General features: G+C 27.2%; 1 protein-coding gene across 2 annotated transcripts; it reads right to left on the reverse strand.

The window, feature by feature from the left end:
• Nucleotides 1-11,873: 11,873 nt before the first annotated feature.
• On the reverse strand, nt 11,874-14,416 carry LOC112736700 (probable E3 ubiquitin-protein ligase RHC1A). 2 transcript variants are annotated; one of them, XM_072213066.1, is made up of 2 exons: nt 14,189-14,416; nt 11,874-13,046 (listed from the first exon to the last, which is right to left on the reverse strand). In XM_072213066.1, exon 2 carries the CDS (start codon nt 12,993-12,995, stop codon nt 12,090-12,092), a length of 906 nt encoding a protein of 301 aa, XP_072069167.1. In that variant the 5' UTR covers nt 12,996-13,046; nt 14,189-14,416; the 3' UTR covers nt 11,874-12,089. The 2 variants fall into 2 exon arrangements, with proteins under 2 accessions (XP_072069167.1, XP_072069168.1); XM_072213067.1 differs by having other exon boundaries at nt 11,874-13,043; nt 14,189-14,375.
• Between the last annotated feature and the right edge of the window lie 3,196 nt (nt 14,417-17,612).

Here is a 17,612-nt window from a genome sequence, read left to right on the forward strand (position 1 = left end):
TGGACAACGGAGTGCGAGCAAGCCTTCCAAAATTTCAAAAGATTCCTGGGACAGCCACCTATCCTAACTCGGCCACGGGAGGGAGAACCACTCATATTGTACCTCGCGGTAGGAAGTCGGGTAGTAGCCTCAGCACTAGTTCGAGAAGACGACAATGGGCAACAACCCGTATACTTCATCAGTAAAGCATTACAAGGATCCAAGCTGAACTACCAAAAAATAGAAAAATTTGCCTATGCTCTCATACTAACATCTCGACGACTTCGTCCATACTTCCAAGCTCACACCATTAGGGTTCGGACCAACCAGCCCATAAAAGGGATATTGCAGAAAATAGACCTAGCAGGCAGAATCTTGCAATGGGCAGTCGAGTTGTCCGAATTCGACCTTCAATACGAAGCTCGGACAGCCATCAAATCACAATACCTGGCCGACTTCATTGCAAAATTTACAGACACCCCGGAAATCCCCACAGAATGGAATCTCTACGTGGACGGCTCCTCAAATAAAACTGGAAGCGGCGCGGGTGTGATAATTGAAAGCGACCAAGGAACCCAAATCAAACTCTCCCTCAAATTTGGGTTCCCTGCCTCAAACAACCAAGCTGAATATGAGGCACTACTAGCTGGTTTGAAGCTGGCTAAAGAGGTAGGAGCTCAAAAACTCATCATCTTCAGTGACTCACAGGTGGTCATTTCACAAATAGCAGGGAGCTACCGAGCCAAGGATCCCACCATGAAAAAGTACTTGGATAAAATCAGGGAATAGCTCGGACAACTCGGGAAATATGAGGTCCGCCACATACCTCGCGAACAGAATGCTCGAGCTGACGCACTCTCAAAGCTAGCCAGCACCAAACCAGGGGGCAACAACAGAAGCCTCATCCAGGAAAAAGGTTGTTCTGTTTTATAATTGTTCAAATAGACTTCTTTATTGTATTTTTAATTTTTATCTTTCATAAGTATATTATAATAAAGTGTCATGGGAGAATGACATATTGTGGTGAATATTTAATATAGAATGAATATTCCACCCGACTCCTGACAATTGTCTCGAAAGGACAACGAGGCTAAAAAAAAAACATTCAATCCGGTCCCTGATCTATTTTTTTGGGACTGATTAGCCCTTATGCAAAAAAATAACATTAACTTTTTTTGGCACAGGAATCTCGTTATCTTTTTGCGTTAATTGTCACGAATCAGATTGAATTTTTTTTTTTGTTAAGGACCTCGTTATCTTTTGAGGTAATTGTCAGGAGGCCGTTTTAAATTTTTTTCCTTTAATATATTAGATGAATAATCTGCTTAAGATTTATAATTAATACAACAATAATGGTTAAATTATCTAATGTTATATGAATTAAATATATTTAAAATTTATTATAAATACACAACCTAATTTAAACTTACTCATCTACACACCATGGCTTATCCAAAAAATATAAAGACATGTTAAGTATTTTGAATATATTAAAAGAATATTATAATAAAAATAATTTAAATAGTAAAACAACAAAAAAGTACTATAATATGAATAATTCAAATAATAAATTGAAGGTTTATTAAGCGAAAAAAATATTACTAGTAATTTATAATATGTAGGATCAACACGTTATATTTGTACATTATTTTAACAATTAATTAAAAAAAAAAGTATTAGAGACCATTACAATCCTACTAATATGTTAATATTTTTTAATTAAATAATTAATCATTAAAATAATTGAATATATAATAAATAAATAATAAATTTATATATTATAATATAATAAAAAATTATAAAATATAAAATAAATATTTTTATATATAATAATTAATTTAATATACATTTAATATAATTAAATTTAATAATAATGACATAATAATTTATAGCATATGCATAATAATGTCATGTGCATGGATGTAACATATAGAAAGAGAAGTACACTCGGTAGGTATTGTTATATAACATTAGCATGTGCTGTGTTACAATGAGGTAGAAAGAAATTAAAATAAAATAAAATAAGAAAAACAACGAATTTATTTACAATAGTATTGTCTACCACGTGATAATGCATTCAATTGTTTTGAAATTAAAGTGCTAGACTGAAAAATTAAAATAAAAATAGGTCAGGAATGACTTTGTGCCCATGTGATATAGAATCCAATTAGTTACTCCATAATTAGTGTCAATGACAAATAATAACATGAAAATAAATTCAAATACATCGTAATTTATTATTTTTTATTATTAATTTTAGTCAAGGGTCTAATATTTTTTATTTAACAGCTAAAGTTGTAAAATTTATGAGTTTATGTACATTCGTTAAACTCATTTAAGTTCAAACATAGACTCATACAAGTTTACTTTTATCAATCTTTTTAAAATAAAATATATATATAAGATAAAAAAGTACTCAAATCAATACACCATCTATATTAGGAATTTAAGATCTATCCCTTAACCAACATTCTCAAACTTGCTAAAAAAATGTCTAACCAATTCAAAATCATTCAAATAGTCATATATAATTAAAAAATATATATAAATAAAGAATATAAATATTAAACAATGTAAATAACAATTAAAAAAATTAAATAAATTATTAAAATCAAATTCTTAATTTACTAAAATAATTAATTTTTAAATTTAAATTATTAGAGTTAGGCAATATAACCTTCTCTTAATATATTGTCACATAAATTAATATCAGATATAATAATATTTTACCTTATTAAATTCGACAATTCAATCAGATATCCTTTAAAAGTTTACAATATTTAGCCTTTTATTATAATAATTTAAAAAAAATAAAACAAACACATCTAAAAATTATGAATAGATTTAGTATTTTTTAAAAATTAAATACACCTCTAAAATATAAATTAAATAAAACTGATAAATTTTAAATTTTAAATTTCTATTTCAGATTTAATATATTTAATTATTAATATATTACAATTTATTAGTGACTATTAATATATTACAATTTAAATACACATCTAAAAATCAAATTAATCAAAATTTAAAATTTTGATTTTAAAATTTTAAAATAAACTTTAAACCATCTGAATATTAACTAATCTATTCTATTATATAAAAATCGGATGTCTGCACTTAATGATGGAGCTGACGTGGCATGCTCTGGATAGTGTTTCCCGATTTAATTATTTTAACTCATTCAATACAATTTATTACCATGACTTAATTATATCAGCTAATTGATTTGATTAGATATTTAAATATTAATATAATTTGTTATAATATATATTACTTAATTAATTTTACTACATTAATTGTAATTTATTATATTAGTTAATTAATTTATTCATTTATAAAGTATGAAATAAAATAAATAATTTATTATTTATTCTAATTGAATTCATTAAATTTAATTATACATTATATACGAATTAATAATATTTTGTAAATCACTTTATATTATATATGTATTAACAAAATATTATATATGTCTTAATGTGTTAATTAAATATTATATACGCACAGAAAAATAAATACAAAGATGATTTATATAATATTAATAATATTATATTAGCACAGTAATTTTTTTTATTTTGATATCATATAGTATTGATAATGATAATATTATTATATAGTATTATATAAACTTTCTAATATTAGTATAGAAGATTGGAAAATTATTCCTTATGGCAATTACTCTTAGTGAAATAGTGTATCTCTTATATAGTATTGATAATTGTTGCTTAATTTAAAGTAATTGTATGTTGATATCTTAAATTTATTTTTAATATTGACCTAAATAGATAAATCTAATTGAATTGAATGATTATATAAAATATTTTATATTATTAATATACTAAAATTAAATTTATTTTTCGGTACAGAATTTTATAGGTAAATTTTATACAAGATTAAGTTATTTTTTATTTTTTTATTTATTTTATCTATGTTACTTTATTTAATTTTAAGTAGCGTCATATTTACAATTACCGCCAATATGATATTTTATAAAATATGAAAATCAATTTTTTTTATAATTTAAATATCAATGTTTGAGTTAATTTTAATTTAACTTTTTTAAATTAATGTTATCTTTCATCTATCTATCTATTCTATTATATAAAAATCGGATGTCTGCACTTAATGATGGAGCTGACGTGGCATGCTCTGGAGAGTGTTTCTCGATTTAATTATTTTAATTCATTCAATACAATTTATTACCATGACTTAATTATATCAGCTAATTGATTTGATTAGATATTTAAATATTAATATAATTTATTATAATATATATTACTTAATTAATTTTACTACATTAATTGTAATTTGTTATATTAGTTAATTAATTTATTCATTTATAAAGTCTGAAATAAAATAAATAATTTATTGTTTATTCTAATTTTTTTTGGTGACTTAAAAGAAAATAAACAAAAATTAAGAAAGAAAAAAAAAACAAGAAACTGCTTAAGAAAGGCAGTCCCGCTGAATACTACTCTCAAATTCTTTCCAAGGCAATGGAAGCTCCACTTGGGGAGAAATAGTCCTCATTGCAGTCTTTGCCATGATGTCTGCTACTGTATTTGTATCTCTCAAGATCAACCGAGATCAGCACGCCATTTCCAAGACATGATATCTCGGATTTTTAAATTCATTAAATTTAATTATACATTATATACGAATTAATAATAATTTATAAATCACTTTATATTATATATGTATTAACAAAATATTATATAGGTCTTAATGTGTTAATTAAATATTATATACGCACAGAAAAATAAATACAAAGATGATTTATATAATATTAATAATATTATATTAGCACGGTGATTTTTTTTTTATTTTGATATCATATAGTATTGATAATGATAATATTATTATATAGTATTATATAAACTTTCTAATATTAATTAGTATAGAAAATAGGAAAATTATTCCTTATGGCAATCATTCTTAGTGGAATAGTGTGTCCCTTATATAGTATTGATAATTGTTGCTTAATTTAAAGTAATTGTATGTTGGTATCTTAAATTTATTTTTAATAATGACCTAAATAGATAAATATAATTGAATTGAATGATTATATAAAATATTTTATATTATTAATATACTAAAATTAAATTTATTTTTTGATACAAAATTTTATAGGTAAATTTTATACAAAATTAAGTTTTTTTTTTATTTGTTTTATCTATGTTACTTTATTTAATTTTAAGTAGCGTCATATTTACAATTACCGCCAGTATGATATTTTATAAAATATGAAAATCAATTTTTTTTATAATTTAAATATCAATGTTTGAATAGAAGAATTTAATAGACTCAGAAAGGGAGAAAGAGAGAGAGAGAGAATTAGTAATGGGGACAAAAATATAATAAAATTTAGGTATAGATATTTTTTTTTGCTTCCCACGATATTCAACAAGTTAAGGACTAATCCGTCATGAATTTGAATTCCATTTAAGAATCTACAATTGGCCGGCAACGAGTTGCTATACATATGAGACAGAATTCGAACCCTCAATACTTATTTAAGCAGACGACTAAGTTGATCACTTGATCAATCTAAATTGATTTAGATATATTCAAAATTTAAAATTAGAACTATCTAATACATATCGATAAGAACTAGAAATATACACACAATCATTATTATAATATTTAAAATAATAAAAATATAATTTCATACACATAGTATAATATTTAAAATAACAAAAAAATATTTATAAGGACCTTTTTTATTTTTAACATAATTAAATATTATTTTTTATATATATTTTTAAATAATTATTTTACTTAATTATCAAATCTACTTATTATAATTTTTATAGTATAAATAAATTTTTTAACCAAAATAATTACAGTATATTAATACATAGATAATATATTTTTTTATCTTAAACAATTTTTAAAAAATCACTAATAATTTAAGTTGTGTTTAATTAAAAAACTAAGTTTTAATTTAATTATTAATTAATTAACTAATATAATATAATTAATTATCACTAATTTTTTAGTGTATTTATTTATTTTTTATATACTAAATCAAATTTTACAATATAATTATTATTATGTGTTAAGTTTAACAAAATATTTTTTAACATAAAATACAAAAGAACTATTTATATTTTATTTTGAGACAAATATAATATAATAAGTGGTATATATGTATATAAATATTAATTTTTTTAAAAAAATTTGTGGGGGCAAATGTCCCCTTTATATTAAACGTGGGTCCGTCTCTGGCTGTGAAGGAAGATGGGAGTTGTGAATAGGTAAGCGGTGATGGACTCAGCAACAACATGACAGGAGCTATGCGGTTTTTTTGTGAAAAAGTCGAGAAGAGGAAGATTTTAGGTGAGGATGATTGAGTTTATCTTGCATGTAGAGTATAGACTGAAGCTATGAATCATGTGTGATGTGAGGCAAATCCTAATTCCTAAAAAGTGTTTATACGTATATATTCGGGGGCAGGTACACCCTAAACCCGACGATACCTGTCTTGAGCAAAATCTGTCCCGACTCGGGTCAAGTTATTACCCTTTTCATTCGGGTATGGACGGGTCGGGTACCTGCGTATTCAAAAACTCCTGCCAAGTCTAACCACGTATTGATACTCCTTTTATTAAGGGTTTGTCGCTAGCCAATGGATTGCTATATACACAAAAAGAGATTTCTAACTCCTAATAGTTGTTTAAGCGGACGAGTGAGAGGATTACTTAACAAACTCAAATTGATTAAGATAAATACTAATTATTTTTAATATTTTAATATTAAAAATTTTGATAGTTTGATTTTAATTATAACTTTATAAAATATTTATAATAATAATTACTATATATATTATTTAATTTTTTAATAAAATTTTTAATATAATTTTATGTATTATTCCGTACAAGGTACGGGAACATACACTAGTACCATATAAAATTCTGAAAAAAGCGGAGCAGTCACATTCACCGCATTTTCCTAAACCCAGATGCGCACGCCGTACGTGGTTCTCATCCGCCACTGTTCACCTTCTTTCTCTACGCTCAACCTCGACGCGGCCTTCCCCCTCCTTGGCGCTCATCCACACCTCTTCCTTAGCGCTCATCTTCGTCGCCGCCTTCCTCCTCCTCGTCGCCGTTTGTCCGCATCAGCGCAGTCCGTGTCGAAAAGTACCTAAGGTTTGGATGTTCTGTTCATAGAGTTTTTCTCTATACATTCTCTGATACCATTGTTTTTTTATTATTCTGTATAATATTCTTTTTTAATTAAAAATCGAATAAAATGGCTTGAAGAGATTCTCATATATATTGCAATATTGAATTATTTTTGCATGTGTAATTTATGTATCTTAAAAGTGTTTACGTTCTTCACTGAATTTTGGATGTGTTTAGGAGAGTTTTAGTTGTCTGTAAGGGGTTATTATGTATTTACGTTCTTCACTGATTTTGGATGTGTAAACAGATAATTTTGTATGTGTACTATGTAAGAAGGAGATAGAGTCGGTGGATCATTTATTTCTCCTCTGTGAGTTAACATGGCAAGTGTGGTGCAGTTGGTTGAGATCTTTTGGGGAGGTGTGGTCTATTCCTGGGACCATAAGGGAACTGTTTGAGCGGTGGACTGGTACGCATAAGCGAAAACAAGATCAGAAGAAATGGTTGTCGGGATTCTTTGCAGATATTTGGAACATTTGGGTGGAACGCAATGCAAGGATTTTTCAGAATCAGGAAACAGGAGTGGAGTTCGTAATAAGGAAAACGATGCTGAGTTACAATGAATGGACTGAGAGTGATTCTTTTGGTGGTTGATAACGTTGCCGAAAACTACAGGGATTTTATATTTTATGGAGTACTTGTTGTTTCTTTCGTGCTCTATATTAGTGTGTTGAGCTTATTTTGATTAAAAAAAAATTTGTATGTGTAATACTATAAATTTTGGGGGTGTAATAAGACTAAAGAGAAAAGTTTAGGGGACAACACTTTGTTAAAATCTGGCCAGCACTTAATCATCAAAGAAAAATGATTAATCCTACATTATTAAAAGTCATCTCACACCATTGAAAATATTGATGATGACTAATTGATGGCTAAACATCAGAAATTCTACTACTCCTAACACTCCTCAAAAATAAATTTAAAAGAGCGTGTTGTACAAAGAGAAAAAACATTAAAAGAAAAAGAAATAATAACAAACTATAAAATGGATAAAAAGTTAGAAAAAATTTAATTTTTAAAATTTAAATTAATTTTAATTACTAATGTGTACCTAAAAAATATAAATATATTTTAATTAAAAAATAATTAAATAATATTAAAAATTGACTAAAAATTAAATTTTATTGTATAAATAATATTTTTCTAAATTCGATTACCTGTCAAGCACAACACCCAATATAATTAAATCAGATCGAATGAATGCTGAGTTTTTTTTGTTTTATATTTTTTTATATATATAATCAATTTGAATGTCAAGTTTCAACCATTAAAATAAAAGAATGTGAGAAATTTCTTGAGTTGACAAATTATTTTTACTGTGCCTTTCAAAAATTGTCATTATCATCACCTTAATTTTATTTTATTGATTTTAAATTTTGAAACACGTTTAAATAATAAGAAAACTTGAATTAAATTAAAATTTAAACTTAAATTTCAGTTATCATCTTAATTTTTTATTAATTTTAATTCAAAATTTCAATAGCAAGTTTTAATAACAAAAGCACTCGAATTAAAATTGAAATTTGAAGTATATCTAACAATGTGAATTTTAGGAAGAGAAAAAAAGCGTATATAAATAAGTAAATAAAATATATGAAATATTAATAATTAAGAATTAGGTGTAGTATGTAAAATATGGCATGCAAGAAATTTTCAAGTTTTTTAGTAGAAGGACACCTCAGCTGATCTGATCCTCTCGTAACTGAGTATGAAAGAAGACATGAATATTTAAACGGTTGAATTTGGATGACTCATCCTCCTCCAATATACCAGTCCAGAAATTATTCATTCTTCTTTCCCACACAGCATTTATATAGTTTTGTTTGTTAGATGAATAATCTATTTTTTGGTTTATTATTATTATTATTATTATTATTATTATTATTATTAGATTCGAACTAGTTCTAATTTTATTTTGAGTCTTATTTTTTCTTTTTCTTTTTTATCTTATCCAATATTATATTAACAAAATCTTAGACTTAATAGTTATCACCGCAGCATAAATACACAACTTAAATTTAAAAATATTTTTAATTAAACACATTGTTATCAGTTGGATATAATTACTATCTAATAAAAAAATTTTATAATAGAACTAAAAATTCAAGTCCAGAAATTGTGTGTCGACAATTTGACTTTTCAATTTTTATTCTCTTCAGTTTGGTATTTTAAAGTAACGATGTTTTGAGGTATTGGGAGATAAATTGAAAGATTAAGACGAATATTATGTTTGTTAGTTTAGTATTAAAATTTCAGTTTATATTTTCAAAATTTAAGTATTTTAGTATTTCTAAAATTTTTAGAGATAAAGACTAAAACTTTAATAATAATTTATATTTAAAATATTTTTATTTTAATTAATTAATTCTAATTTTATTTTTAGAATTAGAACTTCATTCTTATTTAGTTGTTGTCTCTCACTTTATACTAAATATAATATTAAAATTTATTTCAATCTCTACTTTTTAGTTTCAGTCTTTTAATCTCTATCTCTCTCCCAAAATGGGACAATGGACAACCGAAAAAAACGAGATTATTGCAGAGTCCATAAGGTAGCGTTTGTTTTGAAGTACTGAGACAGAGACTGAGAGACTGAGACTCAATATCGTGTTTGTTAGTTTAGAGATTGGTACTAAAATTTCTGTCTCTGTCTCTAAAATTTCAGTATTTCAGTACCTCCAAAAAGTAGGGACACAGGGGACTGAAATTTTTAGAGATGGAGACTGAAACTTTAATAACATTTTATACCTAAAATACTTTCATTTCAATTAATTAATTCTAATTTTACCCTTTGTGCAAATTAAATTAGAATTTCATTCTTGTTTTAATTCCTGTCTCTCATTTTGCACCAAACAGAATAGTGATATTTATTTCAATCCCTGTCTCTTAGTCTCTATCTCTCAGTCTCAGTCTTTCCGTCTCTATCTCTCCACCAAACGCTACCTAAAGAATCATGGAGGCAAGAATTAAAATAGCATTCCGAAGATTTCAGGACTTAATCGCAATGACAAGAGTTGTCGCTTAAGATGGACCAATCATCTTAATCCAAGCATCAAGAAAAGTGCATTAACTTCGCAAGAAATTCATAAAATCATTACAATCCATCAATATTTATATTTTTTCTTGGACACCATTCCCGATCATGATTGGTAAGTGCCTTATTATGAACATTAATCTTTTTATTATGTTAAATTATTGGAAAATTATCAGGTGTACCGGAGAACATCGGTATTCCAGTTGTTTTAACCATTGATTTCAATTAATATATATTATATATATTTTTTATAATTAAGTTCAACGGTTAAAACAACTGGAACACCGATGTTCCCGGTACACCTGATAACCTTCCTTAATTATTAACTGAATTATGAATGTTATGTCGCAAATAGTGTGGATTTTCAGGCAGTCCTAACATACAGGTTTCAATATACCATCGCCATTACTGTCACCATCACTATTGCAATTTTTTTTTGGACACCATTTCCGATGAGTGGTAGGTACCTTGTTATAAACTTAATTTTAGTATGCAAACAACTGGGTTAGTTGAACATTTAATATAAGAATCTAATTGAGTAATAAACATATTATTGAATCTCATTGTTATTTAAACATGGCAGATAGCTATATATAAATGACCAACCACCTAACCAAATGAAGAAGGTATAGAGATAGAGTTATATTTATAAATAATGACTTATTAGAAAAAGTTATAGATAGTTATATTTAAGCTGCTTTTTATTGTCTTTGATAGCAAAGTTTTTTTAAGTGGCTGAGTCTCATCTTGATTAGGATATTCCCTTGAACATTCTAACATAATTCAATGTCTACAAAATAAATGCAGTAGGATTTAGTAATACTCACTCATGTTAACTTGCAATCTATTTATTATTGAATGAGATATGAAAATAAGATGTTAACCTTACTTTAAATCTTTAATAAGAAAAGTACTAAAACATGTTTGAAAGCATATACATGCATATAGCACATCTCATACAAGTGATACAACCACAAGTGCTAGAGAATGATGCTGCTTGTGAGTGACACATTGTCATAATAATTAATGCAAAAGGGTCCATCTCTTCTTGCTTTTTGGACATGACAAAATTACAAAGGCTTGTCTATCATCAAAAGTTGGCCCCCACTACATGACACTTTTCCATTTCTTTATTATGATTTGTCTTTTTCATTGGCACTTATCCTAAGATTATTCATGCAAAAACAGGCATAAAGTACTGTACAGAGAACTAAGCTACTTTGACTCAATCTTCCTGCTATAGATAATAATTACCATTTTATTTTAAATGAAACTATGTAAGTCAGGTTCTTACCACAATATTTAGAAGATGAGTCTAGAAAAAGGATTATATTTGACTTCTCTAATTATACACTTAACCAAAACAAGATACAAGACAAGACACATACTTATCAAATTAGACACATGAAACCTTATCACAATTATATGGACAAGATGAGTGATAAATTTTCAGCACTATCTGTAGTATCTTTTTTTTTCCCCTTTAAAGGTTTATGCTACAAAACATGGAATAAAACTAGGTTCAAAATATACAGAAAGTATATTCAAGAAGCTTTCATATTTTCAATGAACCAGACACAATAAACCAAATACTCTGATAATGCAGCTATCTCATAATGCAGCTATCTCAGGAACTAAGCAGCATGAAAAAATAAAAATTGTACAATGACAGGTAAAAGCTTCAAAGAGAATCAACTAAGCAAGCAAATTGCATGTACAAAGATTGTAACAAACTTCTATCTACCATCTTCCATACATGAGATAAAGTTTAAAATGCAACATTTTTAAAAAAGCTCTTTCTCCTCCGAATTTTAAGATACAAGCATTATTGGACAGTCTATTATCCATGATTATCATTTGAACTAGAAGAAGCTTCCATGATTATTGTTTTAACTGGAAGAACGGAACGGCCACAGAAATGATAGAGGATTTCTCCTTCCTTGGCTCTGATGGCTGCTCTCCCTGCTCCTGGAGCTGCTCTCGCTGTCACCACTACTGTTGGCGTTCCTTCCACCCCCACTTCGACTACCACGAGAACTAGCATGTCCTTGAGGTGGAAGTTCAACACGGCAAACAGGACACGAGTTATGCTGAACCAACCAAGGAACAATACAATCAGAGTGGTAAATATGGTTACATGGCATCTCTCTGGCTTCAGATCCCAGTTCAAATTTCTCTTTACACACGGGACAGTGTGAATCTTGGCGAAGATGCGCACTCGTGATCTTAATAGTAGGCATTGCGTCAATTGAAGTACGTGCAGCTGGGGGTGGACCACGCCGTTCATTCATGGTGAGTTGCTCAATAAGTTCTTCAAGTCCAGGGCCCATAAAGTAGTCACCGAAATCAACACCCCTCGGACCACCTCTTGGACTGCCGCCATTAGCCAAGGTGAATCCAGGAACTTGACCGTGAAATATCAAATAAGGACCAGAACTAACAACACCCCAACTCTGTTCAGGACCCGGGGCAGGACCAGACCTCCCTCTAACATCAAAATTGGGGTGCCTTCCAGCCATTCTCTGCCTCATGAAATTATCCACAGCATCTATAAAACCAAACCTTGGATCAGGACCCCTCCGCCCCATAAAAGCATGCAAAGCATCGAAAAAATCAGGCATCTGATGGAACTCCCCCATCTGTGATGATGGAAAGGCATGTTGAGGCGCAAATCCTTGCAATTCATTAAGTTCTTGAACGAACCCTCCATCACAGTAGGGACAAACAACATCCCTCCCTCCGAGCACAATTGGCTGCCTGCATTCGTAACACCAGTGCGTTGCTCCACTTGACATTCTTTCTCTTTGACTAAAGCCTCCAATTCTGCACCGGATTTCACTTCCCTTCTGTACAAAATACAGAAACAACTAATAGATCAAAACTAATTATAAAATCGAAATCAATCAATAAGTAATACAACCTTGAGGATTCAATTGGCTTATTATAGTGTTGATATGTACATCCTCATCAATGAAAGCTTTCTTCAGACAGCAATTGGATTGAAAAGAAAACAGAAAACCATGCAAGAAATAAATGAAAATGTAGCATTTTTCCTTTAAAAAATAACTAAAAATGCATGATCGAGTTGGACGCAGATGACAGCAGCATAATTCTGTTGCAAAAATAACCTAGGATTGGAAATGAAAATACAAATCAAATACAGTTTGTTGTTGTTTTTGTTGTTCTAGAAGACAATTAAGGCTTTATTCAGCATATAAAAGCACATAAGAACACTAATTACCAGTAAAGGGTAACTCGGGGCTAAGAACAGAGAGCTGCAAGTGCAGAAATCACTTGAGTATCTCTTTTGGATCATATCATGATTTCTGAGGCACAAAAGCAAGTTGAAAAAAAAAAATGCAAGTAACTAAATGCAAACCACTCTGTGATATTGAATGTATTCCTCAAACAATTGTCCAATTCAACAATTCCAATAAAAAATTTCATGTGCAGTAAGACAAAAACTTGCTTCAATCCATCATCACAACAAAATTCAGTTCGGGAATCAGGTACACAAGTCACACAAAAGGGGCAAAAAAAAAAAAAAAGTAAAAATCTCTGCATATTGAAAAATAGGTCATTTCTAATAACATTATTTTTTTTAAATCCATCACCAAAGACAAACAAGGGAGTAACAAAATTCTTTCACAAATCACAGTTTACTCTCACATAAACAGCAATTACGATTCAATAATAACATCAAATTCAGTCACAGTAGAGAGAAAGCATCACACACATACAGAGACACAAAATCCAAAACTGAAAATTGAAGAGTAAGCAGAAAATCCCAGCTCAAATCAAACTGTTGTTATAATCAAAGCACTAATTTTTAATTCAATTGGGTTCCCAAGTAATCAATACACTTCAATTCCACGGAACCAAATCACTGACTGAAGGGGGGAAAAAGGGTTCCCAAAAAGCAAAAAGTACGAAACTTTTGGAAGATAAGGCAGAATCAAAGCTTCAGGATTCGTCAGAGATAACTTACCAAAGGAAATCGAAGCTTAGAAGGCCAAATTTCTGAGCTTCGGAGAGAGAAAGTAGAGAGAGAAAATAAGAAGACGAAGAAGAAGACCCTTTTTTATGGTTTCTGGGGTCATCCACTGAGAGGGGAAAAGTCTTCATTTTTTACTTTTATTTATTTATTCATTTATTTATTTATTAGTAATCTGAACTTTTTTTTTTCACCGCTGGGGGCTTGAAGAAGAACTTTGATTCTTTCGTATAATAAAATACTATTTAAGTAGATAATAAATAAGAACAAATAAAAAATAAATTGATGATGGATTTTCCTAGTAACTACTTCCCAAATGCAATAGAAATTATAATCTACCTAACTTTATTTATTTATTTATATTTGTATATATTTATTCTTTTTTTGACATGTACCTAAACATATGGCTGCTTGCAATGAAATGAAAATGAAAATGAATTTTCTAATAAATTTAATGTAAATTTTGTTGTGATTACATTAAGGTGGAAAAAAACATCTAAGAACTTTTTAATCTTAAATATTGTATGAACATTTTATGTAAGACAATAAAGTAGCATCCGAGTTAACTAAAAAATGGTAACAAGAATAAAAAATAAGGGAAAGTATATTTTTTGTTATTTTATTTTAAAATTATTTTATTTGTATTAAATATATTTCTAAAAGATAAATTTTTAAAAAATTTAAGATCAATTCAACAATAATGTATAATAATTATGTTTAATTTGTTTCTATTAAAGATTATTCTTACGAAATTATTGTTGAATTGGTTTTAAATTTTTTAAAAAAAAATTAGCTGTTAAGAATATATTTGATATAAATTAAAAACTTTTGAAATAAAATTAAAATAAAATAAAATTTAAGAATATTTTTAAAATTTTTGCTAAACTTTAAAAATAAAAAGTATATTTTATCCTAAATATTAATAACAAAAATTGGATTTTTTTAAATAAATAAAATAAATTTAATATTTCTCAAGCGTAAATATTTCTAAATTTGTATGTATTGATAAATATTATATTTAACAATAATTAGTTAATTTAAAAAAAAAACTCACATTGAACTAAAAAGAAATATTTAACAATAATTATTTAGTTTACAAAAATTGTGATCCTTTTTAATTAATGAATTTATCAGAAATTGTATGAATGAATCTACCCCCACATAGAGGGTGGAACATTGAGGTATGAAGCCAACTTGTACCGAAATTGAAAAGGGAAAACCCTAAAAAGCAACGACAAGTTTGATGAATGATGATGTCCTGTAATTGAATTGTTTGTCCTATCTTTCACAATTCACAAATGAGTTTATGCCTCCTAAGTTGTAAGTAACATTATTATATTTTATTATTATGCCCCCTATTCTTTTTTTTAAATTAAAATTATACACTAACATGTAACCTGTGCTACTAGGTTTGCATTATATATTAAGATATGAAACGGACTTATTCAAGATTTAAGAGTTAAATAAATTATACATGTGTCAATGTGTTTAAACTAGCTATATATATAATGTATGTATGTGAGTTATTTTAGTTTGACCATATTATAATAATTATGGTGATATGATATTTTAAAAAATATTATTAAAATATAAAAAATATCATTTTAACTTTAATAGCATTTATATAATTTTTATAATTATCGTAAGATAATTGTGCTAGAATTTATGATGTATGTATATATGTTTATGTAATTATTGGTTTTGGATCTATCAAATAGTGTTTTGATATTTCTCATGAAAGAAACATCACTTTACTTTTTTTTTTTTGGGTGGGTCAATAATTTAGGTTTTGCTTCTTTTACTAAACGAATCAGAGTAATGGTTTAGTTCTATAAAAGTGAAGCTCTTGATTTTCGTTAAATAGTAGAGTTTTAGAGTCAGCATCATTTCTCTCACCCTTTCAAATATCAAAATTTCAACAAAATATTTTAAAATAATAAAGTTTCAAACAAAAAGTTGGACTTTACATGAGAAATATGAAAGTTAGGAAAAATTATTGTTAAAATTTATATTTCGAAATTTCTTATTTTATTTTTTTGAAGGGGATATTTCTAAAGGTTAAAAAAGGGCAATAAAATTAGCAATGAAATCAAGCTTGATTAAAGGAATTAAATGATCAACTTTGATACTTGGTATGCAATGGTGCAATAATTGAGAGCATGAACTATTTTATTTGTTGGTGTGAAGATCATAAACAATTTATTTATTTTTTGGATATTGAGAGCACGAACAATTGAAAGCAAATTTTGGTGATCTCCTGACTCAACCCCAATTTATAGAAATTGCTAAATCCAAATTCATTGGTCAATTATTATGTAATTAATCATACAATATTAATATGTAATAATTAATTATGTTGAGATTTGTTAGTATTTATAATATTTTATTTCATTTTTTTAATAGTTATTATATTTTTTATATTTTTGTGAATTAATAATTCTAAAATTTTATTGTATATTCTATTAAAAATTATCACGATTATTTCTTATATTTCTATAAATGTTATATATAGTGTTTCGTTTTACCATATATGAATGTAAATTTTAGAGTTAAGTATGCTGATGTGGTACACTCTGGTTCCAATATACATGTTGATGCTATTTTTTGAAAAATATTATGTATTAAATAATTAGATTTGTTAATGATTAATTATGGTGAGATTTGTCAATTATCATTATATCGTGTGTTTGCTTTGTCCAACTGTATCTTAATAAAAAATAAAAAATTCTTCTACGGACACCCCTAAATACACCTAAATACCATCACGTGTCACCAGTTTTATTCTTAACATATATTCTTAAAATAAATTTAGATATAATATATATTATTATTTATTAAAATAAAAAATATTTTAAATACTTGATATAATTAAAATAAGACATTAAAAATAATTAAAAATTTTAATTTATATTTTAATATCAATAAAATATCAAAATATCATTACGATTTATCTTAAAAAATACTTGATATTTTATATGTATGCGTGTCCCCGTGTCATGTAAGATTTTAAAATTCGCGTGTCGGCGTATCCCGTGTCGTGTCGTGTGCATCATAGATTATCATTATATTATTCTATAACAGGTTACATCATAGCCAAAAATGCTGACATAGTACATTATGGTGACTGTTTGCATACATTTTTTTCTCAACTATTTTTCAAGAAAGCATTATGTAATTAATCGTACACAAATTAATATTTAATAATTAATCATATTAAGATTCATTAATAATTATAATATTCTATTTCATATTTTTTTAATAATTATCATTATTCTTTCTTATATTTTTGGGATTAATAATTTTAATTTTTTTTTATCTTATATTCTTTTAAACATTATCACGATTCTTTCTTATATTTTATGAATGTTATATATGGTATTTTATTTTATCATTCATGAGCTTAAATTTTAATTATATT

Source organism: Arachis hypogaea, chromosome 13 (genome assembly GCF_003086295.3).
Source record: "Arachis hypogaea cultivar Tifrunner chromosome 13, arahy.Tifrunner.gnm2.J5K5, whole genome shotgun sequence".
NCBI classification, from domain to species: Eukaryota; Viridiplantae; Streptophyta; class Magnoliopsida; order Fabales; family Fabaceae; genus Arachis; species Arachis hypogaea.